The 22,737-nt window shown below is 43.2% G+C and overlaps 3 protein-coding genes across 8 annotated transcripts; 2 read left to right on the top strand and 1 right to left on the bottom strand.

The window, feature by feature from the left end:
* The first annotated feature begins 861 nt into the window (after positions 1-861).
* On the top strand, positions 862-7,975 carry fbxo10 (F-box protein 10). 2 transcript variants are annotated; one of them, XM_085276956.1, is made up of 11 exons: positions 862-1,113; positions 1,444-2,073; positions 2,196-3,020; positions 3,198-3,347; positions 3,640-3,776; positions 4,001-4,071; positions 4,185-4,337; positions 4,442-4,792; positions 4,887-5,194; positions 5,312-5,499; positions 6,564-7,975. In XM_085276956.1, exons 2-11 carry the CDS (start codon positions 1,489-1,491, stop codon positions 6,742-6,744), a joined length of 2,949 nt encoding a protein of 982 aa, XP_085133082.1. In that variant the 5' UTR covers positions 862-1,113; positions 1,444-1,488; the 3' UTR covers positions 6,745-7,975. The 2 variants fall into 2 exon arrangements, with proteins under 2 accessions (XP_085133082.1, XP_085133081.1); XM_085276955.1 differs by having other exon boundaries at positions 867-1,113; positions 4,884-5,194.
* On the bottom strand, positions 7,646-12,345 carry polr1e (RNA polymerase I subunit E). Its single transcript, XM_085276963.1, has 12 exons — positions 11,890-12,345; positions 11,547-11,650; positions 11,384-11,460; positions 11,218-11,303; positions 11,046-11,101; positions 10,804-10,948; positions 10,597-10,707; positions 10,327-10,423; positions 10,109-10,239; positions 9,936-10,017; positions 8,387-8,518; positions 7,646-8,197 (listed from the first exon to the last, which is right to left on the bottom strand). The coding sequence occupies exons 1-12, from the start codon at positions 11,963-11,965 to the stop codon at positions 8,032-8,034; spliced, it is 1,263 nt and encodes a 420-aa protein (XP_085133089.1). The 5' UTR covers positions 11,966-12,345; the 3' UTR covers positions 7,646-8,031.
* On the top strand, positions 11,982-22,579 carry zbtb5 (zinc finger and BTB domain containing 5). 5 transcript variants are annotated; one of them, XM_085276961.1, is made up of 5 exons: positions 12,619-12,754; positions 13,625-13,735; positions 14,360-14,573; positions 14,660-15,520; positions 18,421-22,579. In XM_085276961.1, exons 3-5 carry the CDS (start codon positions 14,364-14,366, stop codon positions 19,585-19,587), a joined length of 2,238 nt encoding a protein of 745 aa, XP_085133087.1. In that variant the 5' UTR covers positions 12,619-12,754; positions 13,625-13,735; positions 14,360-14,363; the 3' UTR covers positions 19,588-22,579. The 5 variants fall into 5 exon arrangements, with proteins under 5 accessions (XP_085133083.1, XP_085133084.1, XP_085133087.1 ...); XM_085276957.1 differs by lacking the exons at positions 12,619-12,754; positions 13,625-13,735 and adding an exon at positions 11,982-12,300; XM_085276958.1 differs by lacking the exons at positions 12,619-12,754; positions 13,625-13,735 and adding an exon at positions 11,984-12,300 and having other exon boundaries at positions 14,660-15,508.
* The last annotated feature ends 158 nt before the right edge of the window (positions 22,580-22,737 follow it).

Genomic DNA, 22,737 nt, shown 5'->3' with positions numbered 1-22,737 from the left:
AGAAGCCATGCAAGTTCAGAGTGACCAAAACTCCACACTCCAGACTCAAACAAAGTAAAACATCATGCCCGTGTCACATGATATGCCATTCACACCAGTATACAACGCAAAGAAAAAAGAAAAAAAAAAGAAAATTTCTTCATCCTCTTCTCAATAACTGCTAATTTTATATATATTAGCCAGTATGTAACTGGTTAGGTAACAAATGATAACTTAATAAATGCTGTCTTTTACTGTTTTAGGAAAGAAAAACGCATTTAGTCTCACATTTGCTTCACTATTTATTTTGATAACTGATAATAAAACCTAAAGCAATATTTCTCACAGACTGCCAGAATAGGCCTATTGTTAAAGAGGCCCACTGACAATACTGTAACAGAATTAGCTAAAGGTGTGTTGAGTTTAGGCAATGGAAACCACAGGCATTATGGTTGGTAACCTACTGCTAGCTTTCTGTTTAATTTGTTCTGTTTTAAAACTTGCATCGTTGCATAACAAATAATCATATTTAGGCCTATGTTAAATTCCTTATGATTGTTCTGTCATTTTGCACATTTCAACAACAATTAAAACAGTTAGTATGTTTAAAAAAAATACACTGTCAGGTTGCTGGGTTTTTTTTTTGTTGTTGTTATTTCTCTCCAGTGCACTAGAAAGTAATGATAATAGTTTTGGTAAATGAAGAATGCACAAAGGATTTTTTTAATTGATAATATATAGTTAATATTGGGGTGCTGAGGTGGGATTAGCGGGGGGGGCACCAAATTAAATTCCACTTAAGGCACCATAAAACCTTGGCCCGGCTCTGAATTTGGGGTCTAACTAGTTAACGTTCTTCCCTATACTTCAGCTTCCCCTTGGATGCACCAAGGGGAAGCTGAAGTAAACGCCCACTTTTGGGAAGCGGAAGATGGGGATCTTGGGTTTCTTGCTGTAAACTGTAAGCAATCGTCTGAACTCCATTTATTTCGATGGTACATCTGCAGTAATTATGATAGCTGTGAACTCCGGAGGATGCGAGGACAAAGTCAGTGTCGCAGGCATGCAACGCCGGATAGATGGCTTGTCTAAACGTCGAGCCGACATGTGTTGACTATGGCAAACTGGTAAAAGGTAAGGACGTTTGGGCTAGCGTTAGTTACGCCGCTAGCTAACCGCGTTTAACTGTAGCAAACTTTCAGGGCAATATTACAGGCCCTTAGTGGAGATATCGTTTACCGCTACGCAAAATGAACAGTGAGATTACATAATTCATATCTAGTTTTCGCTGTATTTTGTTTTTCGGCTAAAATTAACGCTGGTCGTGGCGCCATTTGGTGTTGATGTGCGAATATTAAAAACGAAACGCAGTTGAATATCCTGTTGGGTAATATTGTTGTGTAACGGTTTGCGCTTCCTGTTGCCTTGAAATGCGCGTGCGTGTGCACGTGTGTCTGTCTCCAGGTATCCCTCCCATCGCGGTGCTAACCAGCCGGCGTCTCTGCTGCCATGGAGGTGGGCAGCCTCCCCGTGGAGCTGTGGAGGGTTATCTTAGCCTATCTCCCTCTCCCTGACCTGGGCCGCTGCTGCCAGGTGTGCCGTGCCTGGCGAGAGCTCATCCTCTCTCTGGATAACACCCGCTGGAGACAGCTCTGCCTGGGCTGCCCTGAGTGCCGACATCCCAACTGGCCTAGTCAACCTCATCTGGAGCCCCCTTCGTGGAGAGAGGCCCTGAAACAACATGCCCTTGCCACCCGCACCTGGACTCAAAATGGTCCAGAGCTCCAGTCCTCCGCCTGCCTTCTCTTCTTCCGTCGTCGGAAAGATCGCAGGGTTTGGCACGTGGGGCCGGGATGTGAGTTTGAAACCCTGCGCGGAGCCCTTGGGGTGGTGGGGCCTTACGACCGAGTGGTGCTCCATCCAGGGGTGTATGAGGAGCAGGCTGAGGTAGCGCTGAAAGTACCGGTGGAGCTGGTTGGGTTAGGCCGACTGGGCGAGGTGGCTCTCCTAGTGTGTATGGAACAGCAGTGCCCTACTGCCAGGCTGTGTAATCTGGTGTTCATGCCACCCTGGTTCTCCACGGTTGTCTACAAGGTGCAGCTTGTTTCCTAAGAGTCTCAGAGTCAGATTGGCCTAGTCTATACACTCCTATAAACACAAGAGAAAATAGAATCTAATTATATTTCTTTGTTTCTTTCTGTCTTGCTCTCCTCTAGACATCCTGGGGACATGTCCAACTAGATAACTGCAACTTTGAGGGGGCTCAGCTGCAAATCCGCGGGCCAGGAACCTGCCAGGCTCGATTTTGCTCCTTCTCCCAGGGCAGCTCTGCACACTTGCTGGGAGTTGTCCTGAGTTTATTTGACAGCTGTGACTTCTCAGGAAGTGACACAGCTTCAGTGACTGTGGAAGGTCCCCCGGTCTCAGAAAGGAACTGGGCTTGTAAACATTTGGCAGCTCTGGCTAGGACGTTCTCATCATGTGGCCTATCTGAGCATAATGGTTCTCCCAAAGGACATCCGGCTGCCTCCACTGGTGGACATCAACCTCCAGGTGCTAATGTTAAAAAGGAGAGCATAACCATAGGTGACTGGAAGAGGAGAACAGGGGTAGATGCGGTATGTCAGAGGACAGTGATTGAAGATGGCTGGAGTGATGGTGAGCGCAGTGAGGGAGAGGAGAACAGAGACGAGTGGGGGGCCAACAACACCAAAAAGCAGTTTACACTGGAGTACAAAATCCCATGTGACCATCATGGCCTATCACATTTGCTCAACCCCCGGCCAGATGGCTCTCTTCCACTTTCCTCTTCCCCAGATCCCCCTTCTATGATCCCTGACCCTCTCACCCTACAGCAGGAATTAGACAGAGACCCGGAGGCTCACATGTTGGCAGCATCGACACTTGGCTGCATCCTCAGACGATGCCTCTTCAGAGACGGGAAGGGCGGTGTGCATTTGTCCAATTATGGACAAGCTCGACTGGAGGAGAATGTTTTTCGTAGCCTGAACTACGCCGTGCGCTGCATCCAAAACTCCACAGTTAATAATGTTCCTAGTAACTTTGCTTCATACAAATGGCATGCATCTGCGATTGTGTATTGTGTGTATTTGGGAAACATATCAAGTTAAAGTAGCTCGTATCATTAGTAATTTAGCATCAGTGTCCTATTCAAGCTGCTACTTGATCACCTTCCTTTTCTATCTCTCCTGCTTCAGATCGTAATGCTGAGAAACGAGGTCTGCGAATGTCGTGCGTCAGGCGTGTTTCTGCGCCTCTCTGCTCAGGGCCTCATAGCAGAAAACAACATTCACTCGAACGGGGAGGCAGGGCTGGATATCCGAAAGGGGGCTAACCCAACCATTGTGGTAAATGCCACACAATTGCTGATTGGATTCCAACTTTTTAAAGATGCAAGCAAACAAAAAATTTCCTGTGATAGCATGTCCCAGAGCCTTTCAGCAGCATGCCCAGATATCATGGATGAGGAGATTTTTGTTCATTACTTTTCTAACTTACTCAACTTAAGAGCTTAAGATGCATAAAACAGACAGACCCAGAGTATGAATATTTATGATTTCCAGAAATGATCTATTCAGGCTTTCCAGATGAAACTAATTTCCTCAGTCTTTTTATCCATTATCAACTATTAATCCACAGTGCAACAAAATACACAGTGGTTTGCGCTCTGGGGTTGTTGTCCTTGGAAATGGAAAAGGTTCAATTCGAAGCAATCAGATTTACAACAACAAAGAAGCTGGGGTATATATTCTCTTCAGTGGAAATCCCGTGGTAAGGTAGGTTGGAGTCTGCAAGCAATTAATTTGGATATTATTCACTGTGTTCGTGTTTATCTTGAGACTGGAATTGTTTAAAAAGATAGAAATCTGGATTTTTGTAGAAAGCCTACAGCAGAGCTAGCTTCTTTTTTTCTTTCTTTTGACACCACTTTTCTGTTCTCCTATTCATCATTTGCTCCGTGGGAACTTTTATCCCCCCCTTTTTTTTCTTTCTTTCTCAGTGGGAATCACATCTTCCAGGGCCAGGCTGCAGGGATTGCTATAAATGAGAACGGCAGAGGAACGATAACAGGTGTGTCAGTGGATCTGCTCCATTGTCTTATCCAGATGAACACACAAATTGACAAATGGCTTCTTTGTGTTTCTCCACTAATGTACACAGATAATAACTAATTTTAATTCCAGAGAATGTAATTCGAGAGAACCAATGGGGCGGTGTGGATATCCGCAGAGGAGGCGACCCTATCTTACGGAACAACTACATTTGTTACGGCTACTCAGATGGTGTTGTGGTGGGAGAGAGAGGACGTGGACTTATTGAGGGAAACCAGGTTTTTTGTATGTATTATTTATCTCTTAGAGGCTTCATTGTGTTTAATAGCTCATTTTCAACACCCCTGACTCAGAACAGTTTCAGTTCCCTCTTTCTCTGACTCCTTCAGGTAACAAAGGCTGCGGTGTGTGGGTTATGTCATCCAGCCTCCCACAGCTCCTAAGCAACTACATCATCCATAACTGTATGTATGGGCTGGCAGTGTTCTGCAGGAAGGACCCAGAGAACATTGAGGTCAGGGAGGGAAACTGGCCTGGGCAGGAAGGAATCGCTGGAGAAGGAGGCGGTGCAGACAGGAGGGGTGTAGAAGGAGAGGGACGTGAAGGGCAGGAGAACTTTAATGAAGAAGGTGAACTGTTTGCCTGGGACAGTGACCTGGACAGTGAAGATGAGCGCCACTCTGCTCGCCGCTCTATTAGCGTGGCCCTGGTGGAGAGCAACTGCATGAGCTACAATGGAGGTACTAAATTGATCTGTTTCATCAAATGCCGATAGAACGGGAGAATGAAAGAGTGTTTGTCATTTCTCCATCTGTTTGTCCCTTCCTATAGCAGTTGGTCTGTATGTGAAGAGCACTGAGGCCCTGAATGTTTTCGCTAACCTGATAAACTGTAACCGTGGCCTTGGCATTGCCGTGCTGCAAAGCAGTCAGCTGACCCGACTTGCTACAAACTGCATTCTGGAAAATGGTCGAGGTGGTGTTGCGGTGGAGAAAGACTGCAGAGTGGAGCTTCGTGGTAATGGCATCTATGAAAACAGTGGCTATGGTGTCAGTTTCAGTGGTAATGGGCAGATTGTGGAGAATGATGTTGTTGGGAACCGTGGATGTGGAATCCAGGTCTGTGGAACTGCTGATATCAAGGTGGGATGGACTGAAGATCTCCAAACCTACTATTAGACCTGCATATTGTAGCTGTTTACTTTTATATTAACCATAACTTTATTACATTTGAGTTTTTAATAATTTTTTTGTCTTCAGGTAATGCGCAATCGTGTCCAACCCTCACAAGGCTGTGGGATTGCCGTGCTAGGGCCAGTTAAAGGTGTTGTCCATGACAACATCTTGTTCCAGGGTCACCGTGACAACAGAAAAGCGTTGCTACATATGGATCCTGGCAATGAGAGCTGTGTGCTGCGGAACAATAGCATTCTCAGGCATGATGACAGGTAATCAGTAGGCCCATTAAAAACTGGCAGACATTCAGTAGACCAGGGGTCTCCAACTCCAGGCCTCAAGGGCTGGTGTCCTGCAGGTTTTAGATCAACACACCTGAATCAAATGATTAGTTCATTACCAGCCTCTGGAGAACTTCAACACAAGCTGAGGAGGTAATTTAGCCATTTGAATCAGCTGTGTTGGATCAAGGACACATCTAAAACCTGCAGGACACCGGCCCTCGAGGCCTGGAGTTGGAGACCCCTGCAGTAGACCATCAGTGGAATTAGTGTCGTCACTTTCTATCGCTTCTGCTGTCTGTGCAGTGTCTAATAAATTACTAATAAATAGTAAGTGATCTGAGTAAAAAATTACTCAGATCTGCAGGTTAACTTAAAGAACTTTTTGAGGTCATTGCTTTTAGTAGGAAAGCAGTGGCTTCGTGGTGTAGTGATCACATTTTCCTTACATGTGAAATGATCCCCCAGTTCAAGACCTAGAGCCCAACCTCAGAGGTTAGAAGATGGTGTACTTGGAGAAGTACTAAGGCAGGCCATCTAAATATCAGGATACCGCTTGAATCAGTTGCTGCTGCCTCATCTTATTAACTTGAGTTCTGTGTTTGGGGTTTGGCTCCTTAGAGGCTTTAGTCCTTGGTTCTTTACCGTGTTGGTAGTGCGTCCCACCACACTGCAGTTCTTTTACTGGTTTTATTACCTCAGTGGAGAGCAGTGGTTGTTTTTCTTAATCACGTTCCCTCTCTATTTATTAGCTTTGCTGGGCTGGACCCATACATGTACTGCTACAGTTTACTCTAATAGCAACGTTTTTGAATGAAGCAGGTTTTTATGAGAAGAAAAAGCTCTAAAAATTCACCGTTTACTCAGAATTGTATAACAGTCAGTGACAGCTAGCTAGTGACATAAAAAATGGTGTGCAGCTTAAAGGTTATTTCCCTCAGGAACTGCTGAAGATGAAAATGGTTTAAAAAAAAAAACAAATCGGGGTGGGGTGAAAAATAATCTTAAAGGGCACCTCCCAATTGCTGTTTACCCTTTCTCTCTTCATTTCATAGCTGTACATCTGTTCCCCCCTGGGTTATGGAAAACCCTCCTCCTCGCCCACTGGCCAGCTCCCCTGCTGGTCTCTCTTCATCCCAGTATCCCTCTGGACTTGGAATTTCCGTGACCACCAGGATCAGCGCAACTGTGGAAAGTGGTTGCCACAGCGGCAGCATGTTTTGCAGCATCCTGTGAATACTGGCAAGAACTTACAAGCCAATATGATAGCCAGGGTCAGGAGGTCAGCATCGGGTTGCACCTTAACTGCTGTAAACCATACACGTGGGGCACTGACTGTCAAAATAAGGGTTCGGTTAATTGTCCAAGTAGCTGGAGACGGCAACTGAAACATTAAAGGAGCCATCCACCCTCATTTTTATTAAGGTGGAAGAAGATTTTGAAAATCTGAAATTAGACTTTTGTACTTCTACGATTAAAATGCTACTGTACTCATAAAACGTGGGCTATTGAAAACCGAAGCTGGAGTACAAGACATTCATACTTCTTTGGAATCTGTTTGAGACTAGAGCTTTGCCTAGTTTATCATTAGCTCATTTACTGCAGACTTGTTTGGTAGTCTTATTTTTGCTTATAGGGACTCGCTGGTTAGGAAGTGCACATTTCTAAATCCTAGCAGGAGTCAAAGGCTTCAGAAATGGTGGCTTTTACAGTGGGTCAAAGTAAAGCTGTGCCTTGGTTGACTATTTAAGGGATGCTGTAGCGAGGGAAGGTGTATTCATAGCGTGAGGGCTTTTATGCAATTAAGCCAAAATTAAGATTCTGTCTCTTTCTGTCCTGTTTGTTGGCGGGTCTCTTCTTGCGTAATGTCCTCTATGGTTTTTAAAACTTAATGCACTTCAGCTTTTGAGACATCTCATTATTTCAGATCCTGTCAACATGCTGCACAGAAAACTAAACAGATGTCTGCATATGATTATGCAAAAAAAACTGTTGGTAGTCTAAGCTTTATAGTTCCATTTGTAGTCCCCCTGCACTTAAGTTCGACCAACCAATCACATTTGAGAAGGTTTCGGTTTCAGAAGAGGGTTCGCATTTGCTGAAATATAATCTCACAACCATCCACTATTGTCTGACGACAGTTTAGCTTTTGTAACAGCTTATTTAATTTGTCTGCATTTGTAAAAAATAAATCAAAAGCAAAAAAAAGACCAGCAGACAGAAGAGAGAGGCAGTTATCCAGATATCCTGTCCACACACTCAGAGAAGGGGAAGATATGTAGTGTGCAACATGTGATGTCTACAAACGTGCCTATACGTTCCTGCTAGATGTTCTGTCATCTAGAATTTGTTTACAGCTCTTTAGTCTTTTTTTTTTTTTTTCTATCTTTAAATGTAAGTGTGTCACATACGCTTTGAAGTTCACTTTGTCTACAAAAGCATTAACAAACAAGCCTTGTTTAATGCAGCCATTTGTTTGATATTCATTTCTTTCTGTCCAGTTCTCGGTTCTCCTTCGCGTCCTCAGTGCATCTTTTTGCGTTTCCGTCTCTCAGTGAAGTGATCGTATTTGATCAGAGGCAGAACAAGGGCGGCCAGTCTGCTGTCATCTTGCAGTTCAATGTTATCACCCTTGCCTCGGGCTGGTTTCACCAAGGTCAGTCTCATTGACTTTGCGACTTCAGTCATCCTATAGGAGAGCACAAGAATCACAATAGTTTACAGTTTAAACAAAAACTACAGAGTAAAGAAGGAGGATAGTAGTATCTGTGGTTAAGTCCACATTATTGACTTCATTAATGATTTTACTCTTTATTTAAACAATGTATGAAATGTAAGAAACGATTTTTAAAGGCTTCCTTTTTATTCCCCTGCTTACCTTGCCTCAGTGATTCCCAGGTCACGATGCAGTAATGTGAGGTCAGCTGTCATGTTACCCATATGCAGCAGCAGAGCTAAGCAGTATGCTGCTAGTTTGACCCGCATTGACGACGACACCATGTTCTGGATTCTAAACAGAAAAGTAAAGAAAGTGTGTCTTTTGAAAAGAATCAGTGCAGCAACAACTATACTTTTGTGGTCAGATGTTTACATAAACTCATCATGGCCATGAATGTCTGCCATAAATAATTTGGTGATTTTTAAAAAAACAAAAAACAAAACAAAAAACACTTATTTGAACTGCTTTCCAGAGTGAAATGATAGTAAAGCATGCACCTTTAATAACTTATAGTTAAACAAAAATTAGGTGCACAAGTTTAAATTTATTTGGGATTTTCTGAAATCCACACAGGTCAAAAGTATGCATACAGATTCAAATATACACACACATCCCCACTAATATTTGGTTAATGTCCCTTAGCAAGTTGTACTAATGAGATTTTTGGCAGCCCTCAAGAAGCTTCTGGCATAATTCTGGCTGAATATTTGACCACTCTTTTTGGTAGAAATGGTAAAGTTCACTTAAATTTGTTAGTTTCCTGGCATAGACCTGGCTTTAAAGCACACTGAACAAATTTAAACAGGGTTGAGTTGGGTTTTTGTTTTTTAAAAGGCAATTCCAGAGGCTTAATGTTAGCCTGCTTTATTCATGCTAAAACCAGTTTTAATGTGTGTTTGGGGCTTCTTTGTTGGTTGCCACCCTCTCAGTCCATGGCAATGAAAAAGGTGCTTCACTGTGGACAGTAATGCTGGTGTTCCAGCAGTTTGCAGTTCATGGCAGGCTTCAGCCATGGTGGTTTCTGGGTTGTTCCTGACTATCCTAGCTCACCTTCTCTCATATGAGGGTGACATTTTTGGCAAAGTGATGACAAATCAGCTGTTTAAACTGATGATGTTGGAATCTGTAGTTCTTTCGAGGGTCTCCAAGAAACTACAGATCTCCTTAGATCTTCAATTAGTTTCTTGGACTTTTGCATTATTCAATCCAGTTGGTGCTATCGAACAATCCCTTCTTATGCTGCAAAGAGAAACTAAAAGATGTAGTCAATCACGATCACTATCGAGAAGCTAATAGGTCTTAACTTTGTTAAAATACATTGTAGAACCTTTAACAACACTTACTAAATTATTTAAGTGAGTATCTATACATTTGACCCCGTGTGGATTAGAGAAAATCCTAAATAAATTGAAACTTGTGCACCTAATTCTTGGTTTTTAAAATCATTAAAGGTGTATGCTGTACAATCATTCCACGCTGAGAAAAGAACAGTTCAAAGAAGTCATTAAAAGCCCAAAATTACCATGACATTCATGCTCATGATTCGTGTATATAAACTTCTTACAACTGTATATATTATTTAGCTTCCCTGTCTCGGTTTAGCATTTGGTAAATTTTTGAATTACTAATGAAATTATTAATTTAGTGAAACAAAATCAAATTCCAGATACATTTTTCTTCACTAGCTACATGTGTTTAACCACCATACCTGCCATTGTTGAAGGTCTCCACAGTGAACGTTTTAAACAGTTTGCCCTGGATGACGCGAGGGCAGCCTTCCTCTTGCCCAACTGTACATGCAAACATGAATTACTACAACCCTCTAATGGTGAAAGTTTGTATGCCACTTTCCACATCATAACACTAACAAAATTCACTCACACTTGCGGGTGACATTCCTCTCCTGAGCCAGTTTGAGGAGCAGAGAGAGGTAGAAAGCACAGCGTGCCGTTTTGTCTCTGTTTTCACTTTCAGTTGGCAGATTCTCTAGATGCTTCACAATACTCAGGCACCTTTAGGTTAAAGATAAAAACCACAAGATCAACCTCAAGTGCAAGAACACATTAATAAAATGTCTCTGAAGGTTTGGTTGCCTCTACCTTCCATCATCTTTCATCTTTTTCAGCTCTTCGGGGGTGAGTGCTGCCATTTTGGCACCACCCTGCTCCAAAGCACCAAACTCCACTGGGCTCAAGACTGCATATATTCGGTTAAGGGTCACCTGAACAAAGTCTGGTACGGCTCTAGATAAAAACCTGCAAACACATGCATACGCTAGTACCCCAGCTTGATATCTGGGATTCAAATGGATTCCTTGCCTTCCTATTTCCATAAACACATTCCTCCTCCAGCACAGGAATAAAAGATACGCTCATCAAATGGATAGACGTCCTCTCGTTTGTCTGCGTTTGCATTGCAGGGGGGAAGGTGCAGAGCCAGGTCTCCTTGCGACTCTGCGTCAGCCACTTCTTGCTGCAAAGCTGTGCAGAGAGGGAAGGTTAAGAAAAAAAAACCTGGAGAGAGAAACATTCAACTTCCAGATTTCTCCTAGGAGAGGCATCCACTGTGCAGCTTACCTTCCAGACCCTTCTCGCCAATCACAGTGTTGGCAGCCTTTGCCACTGCTTGCTGAAGGGTTTCACTGCCCACCTGATTCAGCCTGCGAGAGCTCAGAGCTCTCTTCTGCTTGTTGGTACCAAAGGCCTCAATCAGTAAGTCAACCTGAAAGGGAAACATTAAAGGTAATAACAAGATATTCACATTACACATAATTAAGCACAGATGTCTTGTAATGGACAGACAGTAGCAGCAAATGCACCTTTTCTCTGTAGGTCTGAGTAGTGTCCTGGGGTTTTGCACTGTCTGTTGTCTCTCCTGGTGACAAAAGTCAGAAAAAGTGACTCTCAGAAGGCACACAAAGCATTCCTTCCACAGCTTCTGGTCTTTATGGGCAGTTAGAAATAGCAACAGATATGTTATAGGTCTCTTACCTGGTATAACTGGTTGCATGTTGAAGAGCTGAGCTTCATGCACCTCCATCGTCATGGTCTGCTTGTTCAAAACGCCCACATAATATCTAAAAAGATGCCAAACATCCTCCTTATCAATCTCCTCCTCGGTGACCATAACATGCCAAAATGTGCAGCAAAGACCTACTTGCAAAGATTATTGCACTTCATTGACCCCACTCCAAAGTTCTGCCCCACATAGGACAGTCTGTCTGACTCTGCAACCTAAATAAAAGAAACCAGGAAGAACACAGAGTATAGCAACATAGCCCGGAGAGTGCAGACACACGATAGATCCTCATCTTCCTCACCAGTATCCGCCTGGTCTTTTTCCTGGGGTTACTTTCCTCTGTGTTTTTAAACATGCTGAAATCCAGCTTGTCTTCATTTTGGACGCTGCCGTTGGAAAAGCGGACTGTGGGATTGAGACAGAAACACCGGGAATCAAAACCTCAAATGCGATCAAACCTCAATGACCGATGTGATTGTAGAGTGACACACGTGAGAACCTCGGACACAACAACACAGTAGTGCCCACGTGTGCACCTAAATGCTTTAGAAATATAAACTCTACAAAGCCCAACCCAGAGTCATGTGTCATCATCATCATCCTCGTGAAAAATTCTACATAATAAACAAATGAGGACGACTCACCGACGACAGCTTTATCGGCTTCTTTCTCCTCTCCGCAGCACACAAACGAGCAGGAGGCGGCCATGACTGTTGTCATGATGAGTTTTCATGCAGGGCAAGAGTTTACTCCTCTGTACTTCCGTGTTCGCTTCGCCAAGCCGCTGCTCTAATTTCTCCCGTTTTGTTGTGGATACTTTACCTGGTGCCTTTCTTTATTTTGCCTGCACTGTTCCTTCTGCTATGTCTTTGTTCATTGGATTATCATTTATACGGGTTTTAACAAAATGAAAATGCCAAAGCATTTACCATCTCGATGCTGTTTATAATCTTTGGCTAACTGGCTATGTGTGGGGGTGCAGCAGCGACGCCTTGTGGTGAAACTGTAAAGCTGCAGCTTTTCACCTCGGGTGAGGTCATGGACGCGAAAAAGAGGTACAGCGCCGCCCCGTGAGTCTGGTTGGAAAAACCGTCTGTCGGCCGGGGGAAATATTAGAAAACACAACACAGCATGACGCTACCACTCACCAATAGATAGGAGGCATTAATATTATTCTAACGGTTATTCTGGCGCCGTGGCTGTGTGCTCAGCCTGGCAGCCGCTGGAGATCAACGGACACCGCGTCACCGTGCATCGCGGCCAGCTTTACGTTCCCACGGCCAAAACCAAACAAGCCGCTTCGGGGTCAAACCGTCAGGAAGTCGACCGCAGGGGGACGCGGGAGGTAGCAGCGGAAATGTTAGCTATCCACAGCTCGGCTTGAGGGGACATTTTGTCCAGTCTCGGTGACCGCATGCCGCTGCTTTTACTTTAGCTAACGGGCTATTTGTTGGGCTGATCGGGGCCCTGTTCTCCCTCTCGATACCTGCATTTTCCGGATCTTTCAAGGTAACCTAAAGTACCGCTGGCTCTCTGCTCTGACTTACAGCACCAGCAGAGTGCTTCTTTTGTGCCATTTTACCCAGTCGCATCCCATGCTATTGTGTTCCATTGCAGTTGTGACGTTAACTGTGTGTAAAGACGACGGTGTTCAATAAAGTTAGACCTGTTCGTCAATATATGACTTTATAGCAAGAAGGCAAAGACAGTGGAAAACGCAACATTTGGTGCACAGTAATCAGTAACCAAAATAAAACGACAGCACCACGGCATCCTGGCTGTTCGCTAGTAAATACAAAAACTGGTCCAACTTCACCCCCATCACCATTCAGACATCCTAGACTGCATCCACAGGTACTCAAAAATGCACAGTTTCATCACTCAAGTAGAAGTGAACATACTTGTTTCAAAAAATACTGAAGTGCTGGATCCAGACTCTGAAATGCAGTGAAAATGAGCTATTTGGAGGACATTTCTATCAGCTGTTTTGTGCAAAGCTAACTTAACTTCATTAATAATATAAAAATCAAATAATATTATGGGAGTACAAACATTATGTCAGCCCAAATTCAGATGCAAACTCGCTCTATGTGCTGATGTAGCTACACCTAAGCAGAAAAATGAGCATAATCGTGGGTTCAAGTTTGATTCGAGTAGGTGTGAGATCTCTAGTTTTGTAGTGCAGCATCACTTGGAAGTAATTTTTATTGTAAGCACAATGAAATTTTCTTTGTTTTCGGGCTGTGATCAGCTGACCTGAGTTTCTGCTCTTGTTGGCTGTCAGGGCAGATTTGTGACACCCCTACACACTATAAAGGTAGAATTCAGTGAATTAATCTCCTTTCCATAACTTTAAATTTACGTGTTTCCTTGTTACAGTAACCATAAACGCCACATCTGTTCTGCACTGTAAACATCCCCACAGTACCACAGATTAACCGGATTACCCTGCCATACACTGCCTTTTCATGCAACCTTGGAATAGCAAAAGTTAGTATACACTTCACATAAGCAACACATCAGGTATAGATCTGGTATCAGTTCAAAAGTGTCTAAAATGAATGAGGATGTTATGTTTCAGCTTTAACTTCCCAGTCTGTTAAATGTCACGGAGCAGTCCTTACCTTTTAAAATCTAACCTCTCTCCATCCTCTCCTGTCTTACTTTGATAAATAAGCGTTTTTTAACATTTTGAAGTGTGATGAGTGTTGTAGTAACACATGTTGTGATTTATCACTTTGTCCCCAATTGTTTTATCCCTTAAGATAACTTGATCTTATTTAATTTTTGTTTTTTTTCTCATGCATAATGGATTGTCAAAAAAGCAAGCTGCAACCAGTGTGCTACTCAATAATGTCAAGTTGGCAACTACATACAGTCTGTTTCTTGTAATACAGCAATTAACTTAGAACTATTGGTTTGGGCATTATGATGATAAGGGTAAGAGTACGTAGGGGCAGTAAACTGAATTTCCCAATTTGTTGAAGAACACTGAAGCTTGAAAAGCTCCAGGTCGCTGCTGATAGGTCAGATGCAGTGACATCAGTAGATCACCTGATCTTTGCTGACTGTAGTTCTGCATAACTAACCTACCCTCTGCTCCTCTGTCTGCAGGGCCATGGATTTCCCAGGCCATTTTGAGCAGATCTTCCAGCAGCTGAACTATCAGCGTGTCCATGGTCAGCTTTGCGACTGTGTCATCGTGGTAGGCAGCCGACACTTTAAAGCCCACCGCTCCGTGCTGGCGGCCTGCAGCACCCACTTCAGAGCGCTGTTCACTGTCGCAGAGGGAGATGCTAGCATGAACATGATCCAGCTGGACAGCGAGGTTAGAAAGAAAATGCTGTCAAAAAAGCGAAAAAAGTGTTTTTAGTCATTCTAATGGTGATTGAAACCACTGTGTGCGTTCTGCAGGTGGTGACGGCCGAGGCCTTCGCTGCTCTCGTGGACATGATGTACACGTCAACACTGATGCTCGGCGAGAGCAATGTCATGGATGTTCTCCTCGCAGCTTCGCATCTGCACCTCAACAATGTGGTCAAGGCTTGCAAACACTACCTGACGACGCGCACGCTGCCCATGTCCCCCTCATCCGACAGAGCTGCCCATCACCACCCACAGCAGGAGCAGCAGAGGCACAGACAGCAGCAGCATCAGCAAGTAGCTGATTTAGCAGTGAACCCGATGTTAGCAGCTAATGCTAACCTTGCAGCAAATGCTGCCACTTCAAAGCTGCAGCGCTCCTTCTTACTGCAGCAGCTGGGGCTCAGCTTGGTGAGCTCTGCTTTGGGTGGGATGGAAGACGACCGGGCGGGAAATGTAGTTGGCAGTAGGGTGGTTGACCAGAGGGCCTCCTTCCCAATCCGACGCTTCCACAAACGGAAGCCCTCTCTGGCGCTGGGGATTTCAGAGGAGAGACCCAGACAGAGACAGCGTCCTTTGGCGCCTAACCTCGGGTTGTTAGGAGAAGAAGGGGTGAACGCAGAGCGGGAGGAGGGAGCACTTCTCTCCCCGGATTCCCACAAGATGGGGGACGAATCTAAACTTGACCCTCCAATCACTGGGTTAGCAGCTGCGTCCCAAGATGACCCTCAGATGCCGAGTCAGTCAGATAGTGGACGCTGCGAGGAGGAGAACTTGGGGAGAATTCAAGGAGTAAACAAAGAAGAGGACATGGATGACCAGGATCAGCAGGACAGCAGAGCAGGGGTGAAAATAAAATCAGGAACAGAGGAGGAGGAGAACGAAGAAGAGGAGCAGAAGGTAAAGCTACAGGTTTGTCTCTTCAGTGGGCAGGAATATTTTCATAGTTAAAACTCTCCAGACCTCTCAGGCTTGTCTGTATGAAGTAAACAAACTTAACAGAAATCGTTGGTTTGATTGTCATTAATGCAACCAGGGGTTAAGGGATTGGACAGAAGAGGGAAGTCATAAGATCGGGTGTAGCAGTGCAGCTGGGGAAAATGACTCACTTAGAAATAAGTCACACATAATTTCTGTTCTGAGGATTTGATTTCCTTGCGGACGGACTGTGACAGCTGACCTGTGCTGACTCTGAGGTCCACTGCTCTTTATGGGTTTTGCTTGCTGCAATTTACGAGATATTAGCAGATGTTACATGAGCTGTCGTGGCCACTCTCCAACCTTTGGGCGGTGTAATGTCTAAAGGTGGAGATTGGCAGGTGAAGGGTAGTAAAGAATGTCATCAACTTACATTCAAACTAATGACTGTTACCCTGAAGCCTTGATTACATTTTTCTCATCGACTTGGATCCAAGAGACATAAATTTGACCAGTGTTTTTGTGGCCTCGTTAACTAATGTGCAGATAATTGACATTACAGTCCATGAACTAAACACACACACACACCCCAGGCAGAAGAGTTCAAGCAGACTTCAAAGGGGTATAACAGGTGGGACAACTCGGCCATCGAGTTTCAGCTGTCATAACCAGTCCTAACAGTGATCGTGAACACCCATCCTGCACTTCATTACTGTAAACTGTACCACAGTACTGCAGAGTACCTACTTTAGCCTGAAAAGACTGTCCAGTATAGTATAGACCCCCCCCCCACTCTGCAGCAGCAGCAGTAATGGCAAGGAAGCCATTTCTTGCAAAAGTTAACATGTTAATTTTCCACTAAATGTTTCCATTTATAGGCTAGAGTTAGAAAAAAATATTTATGATTAACTTTAGAGGTTTTATTTGTTTTACAACTTATATACAGGGAGTGCAGAATTATTAGGCAAATGAGTATTTTGTCCACATCATCCTCTTCATGCATGTTGTCTTACTCCAAGCTGTATAGGCTCAAAAGCCTACTACCAATTAAGCATATTAGGTGATGTGCAACTCTGTAATGAGAAGGGGTGTGGTCTAATGACATCAACACCCTAAATCAGGTGTGCATAATTATTAGGCAACGTCCTTTCCTTTGGCAAAATGGGTCAAAAGAAGGACTTGACAGGCTCAGAAAAGCCAAAAATAGTGAGATATCTTGCAGAGGGATGCAGCAGTCTCAAAATTGCAAAGCTTCTGAAGCGTGATCATCGAACAATCAAGCGTTTCATTCAAAATAGTCAACAGGGTCGCAAGAAGCGTGTGGAAAAACCAAGGCGCAAAATAACTGCCCGTGAACTGAGAAAAGTCAAGCGTGCAGCTGCCAAGATGCCACTTGCCACCAGTTTGGCCATATTTCAGAGCTGCAACATCACTGGAGTGCCCAAAAGCACAAGGTGTGCAATACTCAGAGACATGGCCAAGGTAAGAAAGGCTGAAAGACGACCACCACTGAACAAGACACACAAGCTGAAACGTCAAGACTGGGCCAAGAAATATCTCAAGACTGTTTTTTCTAAGGTTTTATGGACTGATGAAATGAGAGTGAGTCTTGATGGGCCAGATGGATGGGCCCGTGGCTGGATTGGTAAAGGGCAGAGAGCTCCAGTCCGACTCAGACGCCAGCAAGGTGGAGGTGGAGTACTGGTTTGGGCTGGTATCATCAAAGATGAGCTTGTGGGGCCTTTTCGGGTTGAGGATGGAGTCAAGCTCAACTCCCAGTCCTACTGCCAGTTTCTGGAAGACACCTTCTTCAAGCAGTGGTACAGGAAGAAGTCTGCATCCTTCAAGAAAAACATGATTTTCATGCAGGACAATGCTCCATCACACGCGTCCAAGTACTCCACAGCGTGGCTGGCAAGAAAGGGTATAAAAGAAGAAAAACTAATGACATGGCCACCTTGTTCACCTGATCTGAACCCCATTGAGAACCTGTGGTCCATCATCAAATGTGAGATTTACAAGGAGGGAAAACAGTACACCTCTCTGAACAGTGTCTGGGAGGCTGTGGTTGCTGCTGCACGCAATGTTGATGGTGAACAGATCAAAACACTGACAGAATCCATGGATGGCAGGCTTTTGAGTGTCCTTGCAAAGAAAGGTGGCTATATTGGTCGCTGATTTGTTTTTGTTTTGTTTTTGAATGTCAGAAATGTATATTTGTGAATGTGGAGATGTTATATTGGTTTTACTGGTAAAAATAAATAATTGAAATGGGTATATATTTGTTTTTTGTTAAGTTGCCTAATAATTATGCACAGTAATAGTCACCTGCACACACAGATATCCCCCTAAAATAGCTAAAACTAAAAACTACTTCCAAAAACATTCAGCTTTGATATTAATGAGTTTTTTGGGTTCATTGAGAACATGGTTGTTGTTCAATAATAAAATTATTCCTCAAAAATACAACTTGCCTAATAATTCTGCACTCCCTGTAGAGGAATTTATCACCATGGCTTAATCCACCCTGAACCTGCAAATTACTGTTACAGCTGCTAAGACGACACAGGTCAACAAAGTAGCAACGCACTGTGACAGAAGAATGGGGAAATGGTTGGATGTTAATTCTTTATTTCGAAAGGACATGCTAGAAAAAATAAAACGTCTTAGTAAGGCAAAGCAGGCTTGTTCAAGAGATTATTTTAGAGCATCTGGTTTTACCCATTTGGGAGCTGGCTCTGAGGTTTCTGTGAGAAGTCTTTCCACAATAAAATTCTGTCCAACTGTGAGACCTTTAGCCAGTGTTGTGAATATTAATTCTTACATTAAAATTTGAGGTCTTATCTCCCTTGGCCTTAGATGAAACATTTCTTTCCTTTTCTTGCTTTTCTTAGGTGGTTGTTAAACGTGAGCCGCTAAGTTCGCCCGAGCCAGCTGATGAAATTAGCGACGTCACGTCGCAGGTCGAAGGCAGTGATCGCCCCGAGCCTGGGTGCCAGGAGGACGAAGAGAAGGTGGAGCTGAGCCCAGAAAGCAGCGACCGCAGCTTCACTTCTGAACCCCAGCCCAGCTCCGACTCTCTTCTCCAGCCCAGCTCTCAGCTCATCCTCAAGGGCAGTATAGGAGGAGGAGGTGCGAACGGAGGTTTTGGGTGTAATAATGGACTGAGTGGCAAACCTGGTTTCAACATTTCCAGCTTCCTCAGCCAAAAGGATTTTGCGACTGGCAGCTCGGGGATGGTTGCCGGAGAGGACGACCTTCCGAACACAACAACTGGGGATGCAGTAGCACATCGCTTTCTGCTGAGGCAGGAAGCTGCTGGGACTTCGAGCTCTGCTTCTTCCTCTCTTTTGCAATCAGGTCCACTCAGTGGTGAGAGTAGAAGCAGTTTTGGAGATAATCTGCAAGCCGATTCTCTGTTCCTCCGCCCCCTGCATGATGGTTTAGGAAGCCCCAGAGGAAATGGGGGAAATTCAAGAGGAGGACGTGGAGGAGTGGATCCTTTTGATTTAGAATTCCAGCGCTCAAGTTTGGGGCTTCATTCACTGGGACGGCCCTCAAGAGAGACAGGAGGAGCCAGCGGCACAGGTCTGAGTTATCCAGGCTACAGACGCATTGCTCCAAAAATGACCACTGGCATGGGAGGAGAAGAGGCAGTCGGGGGGATTCTTCAGGATGCTGCCTCTTCTTCCTCAAGTCTAGCGGGTCCCCTGCTCCTCAATGAGAACGGGGGGTATGAGATGAGTGGCAACAGGCCCACCTCCCTCCCCCCTCAGCTCACCCGGGCCTCAGCAGACGTTCTGTCCAAGTGCAAAAAGGCTCTCTCAGAGCACAATGTCCTAGTGGTTGAAGGGGCACGAAAATACGCCTGCAAAATCTGCTGCAAAACCTTCCTCACCCTGACTGACTGCAAGAAACACATCCGTGTCCACACGGGAGAGAAACCCTACGCGTGTCTGAAGTGTGGAAAACGCTTCAGCCAGTCGTCACACCTATACAAGCATTCCAAGACCACCTGTCTGCGCTGGCAGAACAGTAACATGTCCAATGGCTTGCTGTAGGAGCAGAGTGTGGAGATTAAAACACTAGGAATCAGTGTAGCTGCCTTTAAAGTCACAAAGCTGTTATAAAAATGTTTCTGAAGCTCTGACTGAACGGCCAGTTTTGTTATCCGCTCTGTCTAAACTAACTGATCCTGATCACAGACCAAAGATGGGGATGAAAATGTAACTTAATATAAATATATAACGTGATCTTCTCCAGGACCAGTTGATAAAGTTTCTGTTAAAAAATTAACCCCATAGAAAGATTTTAGGGATGTAGGACATGCAAAATTAGCATATTTATTTATGTTAATTAATTGCAAAGTGTCAAAGTGCACCCTTTAAACTTTACTGTATTAGAGCCTGACTGATTTGTCTGCAGGCCGATATATCAGCAAATTACCATTTGGCATTGATAATGGCCAATATGTGAAAATTTAAAAAGGAAAAAAACATATTTTAACAATTTTGTGAGCATAACACAGCATAAAAGATGGACATAGCTGCTGTGACATTACCCTTTGGTTTGTGAACTCCCATTATGAAACTTCAAGATGAGCATGAGGTGATCCTTTAGTGGCGATTCATTGTTAGTGGTACACTTGGAATTAAATTAGATTCAGTCATTGCAACACTCAGAGGCAGCTGTGCAACATCAGCACTAACGACTGACATCATGTAAAATATTGTATTTAAATTCATATTCGGTGCATAATTGTAAAAACATGTAGCAGCTGACATTATTGACTGTGCCTTGTTCTGTGCACGGGCAGTCACATCCATTCACATTCATCCACGTTGGTCGCCATTATGAGTGTAAGTGCTAAAATCTAATGGTTTATTAGATGCAAGCAAAAAAGGTAGAGATAATCCAGTGTGTGGGAGAGACCTGGGTAATGCTGAAATCTGTAGCATTTTAACAGTTTAACCAGCTGAGAAGGCGACAGAGTATGTAGTGTTGTAACAGTGTTTTTATTCTGTCATGCGGTGAAATGTCATCAGTACTTTGTTAATTAATAGTCATCATGAGGAATCGAGCAGTGGACTTATTCAAGTCAAATTAACGTGACATGATCGTCGTCTGTGGTTGATTTTCAGTCTGTCGCTGACGTTGTTGCTGAGCTCATTTTAATGTTGAAAATATTTTTGGTTAAAGGCCAAATAATTCAAAATGTACTCATGGAGGCCTTCATGTGGCATATGTCTGCAAGAGTAACAGCCTCACTTTAAAACATTTATACTTGTAGGGGGAAAATTATGAATTAGCCTGATTACCCTTCCACCACAACTGTTTACCTTAGAGTGAAGTTTCATTGTTTACTGACGTAAAACTATAACGGCAATCAGGAGAAAAGTTTAAAAAAACAAACGCATTTTTCTGTCTAAATTCATAAAACAGTTTATTGTGATTGTAAAAGATATGGCACTACGTGACTTTCAGCCATAGCTCCTCGGTGTTGTGCGTTTATTGAAAGAACGGCGAAGTTTCAGTGACGAGTTCAGCATGTGTTGGAGGAAAAAAAAAAAATTTAGACATGTAAATACTGTATTGCACATTTCTGGTAAGTCTTTTGGAGAGGAGACAAAACAACTCCTAAAGATGTAAACATTGCGTGTCTGTTTGCTACTGTACTTGATATGAGTGCTTTATACGTGTCTCTTTACATATAATGTTGCGCCTGATACAAAAACACTGAGACAAATCAGTCTTTTTTTTTACAGCTAATAATGTTTACTGGAACGTTGAACTATGTGACGACATCTTCATTGTAATCCAACCATCCGGCTCACCCAGCTCTTATGATCTTCCTTCTTCCTTTGTTATTCTGTTGTGCTGGAAATGAAAACAAAGTTCCACTAGTCTAGAAAAATGTAACATCACTAAAGGAATATTTCACATGGAGAAAGTAATTTTAAAAAACAAGATTTTAATGTTTTCATTTTTTGTTAATTACAAGAAATTTTGTGTTTTATGTAGCTGTATTTTAATGTAACTTGATAAATGTTGGGGAATGCTGTAAGTTACAAGACAACTATGTTACAGCTGAGGATGTGTACGCTTAAAAAAAAAATATAGACAGGATTTACAAAAATAATATCACATGAAGGTTTTCTGCTAGCAGACATCCTGCAGGTTGAAAAACAGCCTCTGGATGGCAGTATGTTTTTTGAAACAGTATTCATGCTGTGTTGTAGAGTTCTGTTTTAGTGAACTGGAATGGAAAAAAATAACACATTAATTAACATGTTTGCTTTTTGTATAGTTTAATGATTGGTGTATTGTGACACTTGAGCTGTCAGTGAGACAGGATCATTGCTTTCAATCCTAGTTGGCACCTTATTGTACTGTAGAGTCATCACACTGTTAGCCCTTTACAAAATGACACTTTTTAAAAAGGAAAAAAAAAGTTATTTAAAGTTATTTTCCCTGTAAATTTAATTCAGAACTCTATTAAAGTCATTTAAATGACCAGTGACGGTTCAGTCTTTAATCTGACTAAAATTTAGTCTGTTGCTCTGACTCTCACTCACATTCAGCTTCTTCTCTCGTCATGAAGCGAGGTAGCTGTAGCAGGCTTTTGAAAAATACAAAGGTAGATATGGGATCAGGCAAAGGTTTGACTGTTTACATGTCACACAAGCAGGTTAGGTGATGTCTTCTACAGCTGTTGTATTAATTATTAAATTATTATTAAAACTGCACTGACTGAACTACCCTCTGTATGAAGATGTTTGATTTCTTAGAAAGAAATGTGTATAAAAGTCTGAATTGATTATTAAAGTCACTGCCTTATGCCCTCTAGCTTGTAAAGCCAGACTTTTATTGATATGCCAAAATTGAAAGGTTTGGGGGGGGGTGTTGGTTTGTTTTTGTTTGTTTTTTTCTGTATAACGTCCGTAGTGTAACAATGAGGTGGCTAAATGTTTGTCTCTTTACTCTTGAGTACTTTGAAGATTGTATAGTATGTTCAGGTGTTGTATAGGCTGAATAAAAATGCTATGAAATTCAGTTTGTGTGCAACTTTCTTATCATATACAGTGCTGTGAAAAAGCCTTGGCCCCCTTCCTAATTTCGTATTTTTAAATATTTATCACACGTGTGTTAGATCATCAAACTAATTCTAACATAAGACAAAATAACCTGAGTAAATACAAAATTGTTTTTTG

The sequence above is a fragment of the Mchenga conophoros genome, linkage group LG6, assembly GCF_057382185.1.
Source record: "Mchenga conophoros isolate Kocher_MC1m ecotype Shallow Benthic linkage group LG6, M_conophoros_male_GT1.1, whole genome shotgun sequence".
In the NCBI taxonomy this organism is placed as follows: Eukaryota; Metazoa; Chordata; class Actinopteri; order Cichliformes; family Cichlidae; genus Mchenga; species Mchenga conophoros.
The sequence above is the reverse complement of the archived record's forward strand: the minus strand, read 5'-3'. Positions and strand labels throughout refer to the sequence as shown.

Excerpts from the sequence above, each read along its gene's own strand:
- fbxo10 (XM_085276955.1), top strand. The coding sequence starts at position 1,489 with ATGGAGGTGGGCAGCCTCCCCGTGGAGCTGTGGAGGGTTATCTTAGCC. Across the intron at positions 5,195-5,311 it reads GTGGAACTGCTGATATCAAG|GTAATGCGCAATCGTGTCCA; the intron begins GTGGGATGGACT and ends TTTTGTCTTCAG. Across the intron at positions 5,500-6,563 it reads ATTCTCAGGCATGATGACAG|CTGTACATCTGTTCCCCCCT; the intron begins GTAATCAGTAGG and ends TTCATTTCATAG.
- polr1e (XM_085276963.1), bottom strand. The coding sequence starts at position 11,965 with ATGACAACAGTCATGGCCGCCTCCTGCTCGTTTGTGTGCTGCGGAGAG. Across the intron at positions 11,102-11,217 it reads CATGCAACCAGTTATACCAG|GAGAGACAACAGACAGTGCA; the intron begins GTAAGAGACCTA and ends TTTTGTCACCAG. Across the intron at positions 10,424-10,596 it reads CGTCTATCCATTTGATGAGC|TCTTGAGCCCAGTGGAGTTT; the intron begins GTATCTTTTATT and ends GAATATATGCAG.
- zbtb5 (XM_085276957.1), top strand. The coding sequence starts at position 12,212 with ATGTGTGGGGGTGCAGCAGCGACGCCTTGTGGTGAAACTGTAAAGCTG. Across the intron at positions 14,574-14,659 it reads TGATCCAGCTGGACAGCGAG|GTGGTGACGGCCGAGGCCTT; the intron begins GTTAGAAAGAAA and ends TGCGTTCTGCAG. Across the intron at positions 15,521-18,420 it reads AGCAGAAGGTAAAGCTACAG|GTGGTTGTTAAACGTGAGCC; the intron begins GTTTGTCTCTTC and ends TGCTTTTCTTAG.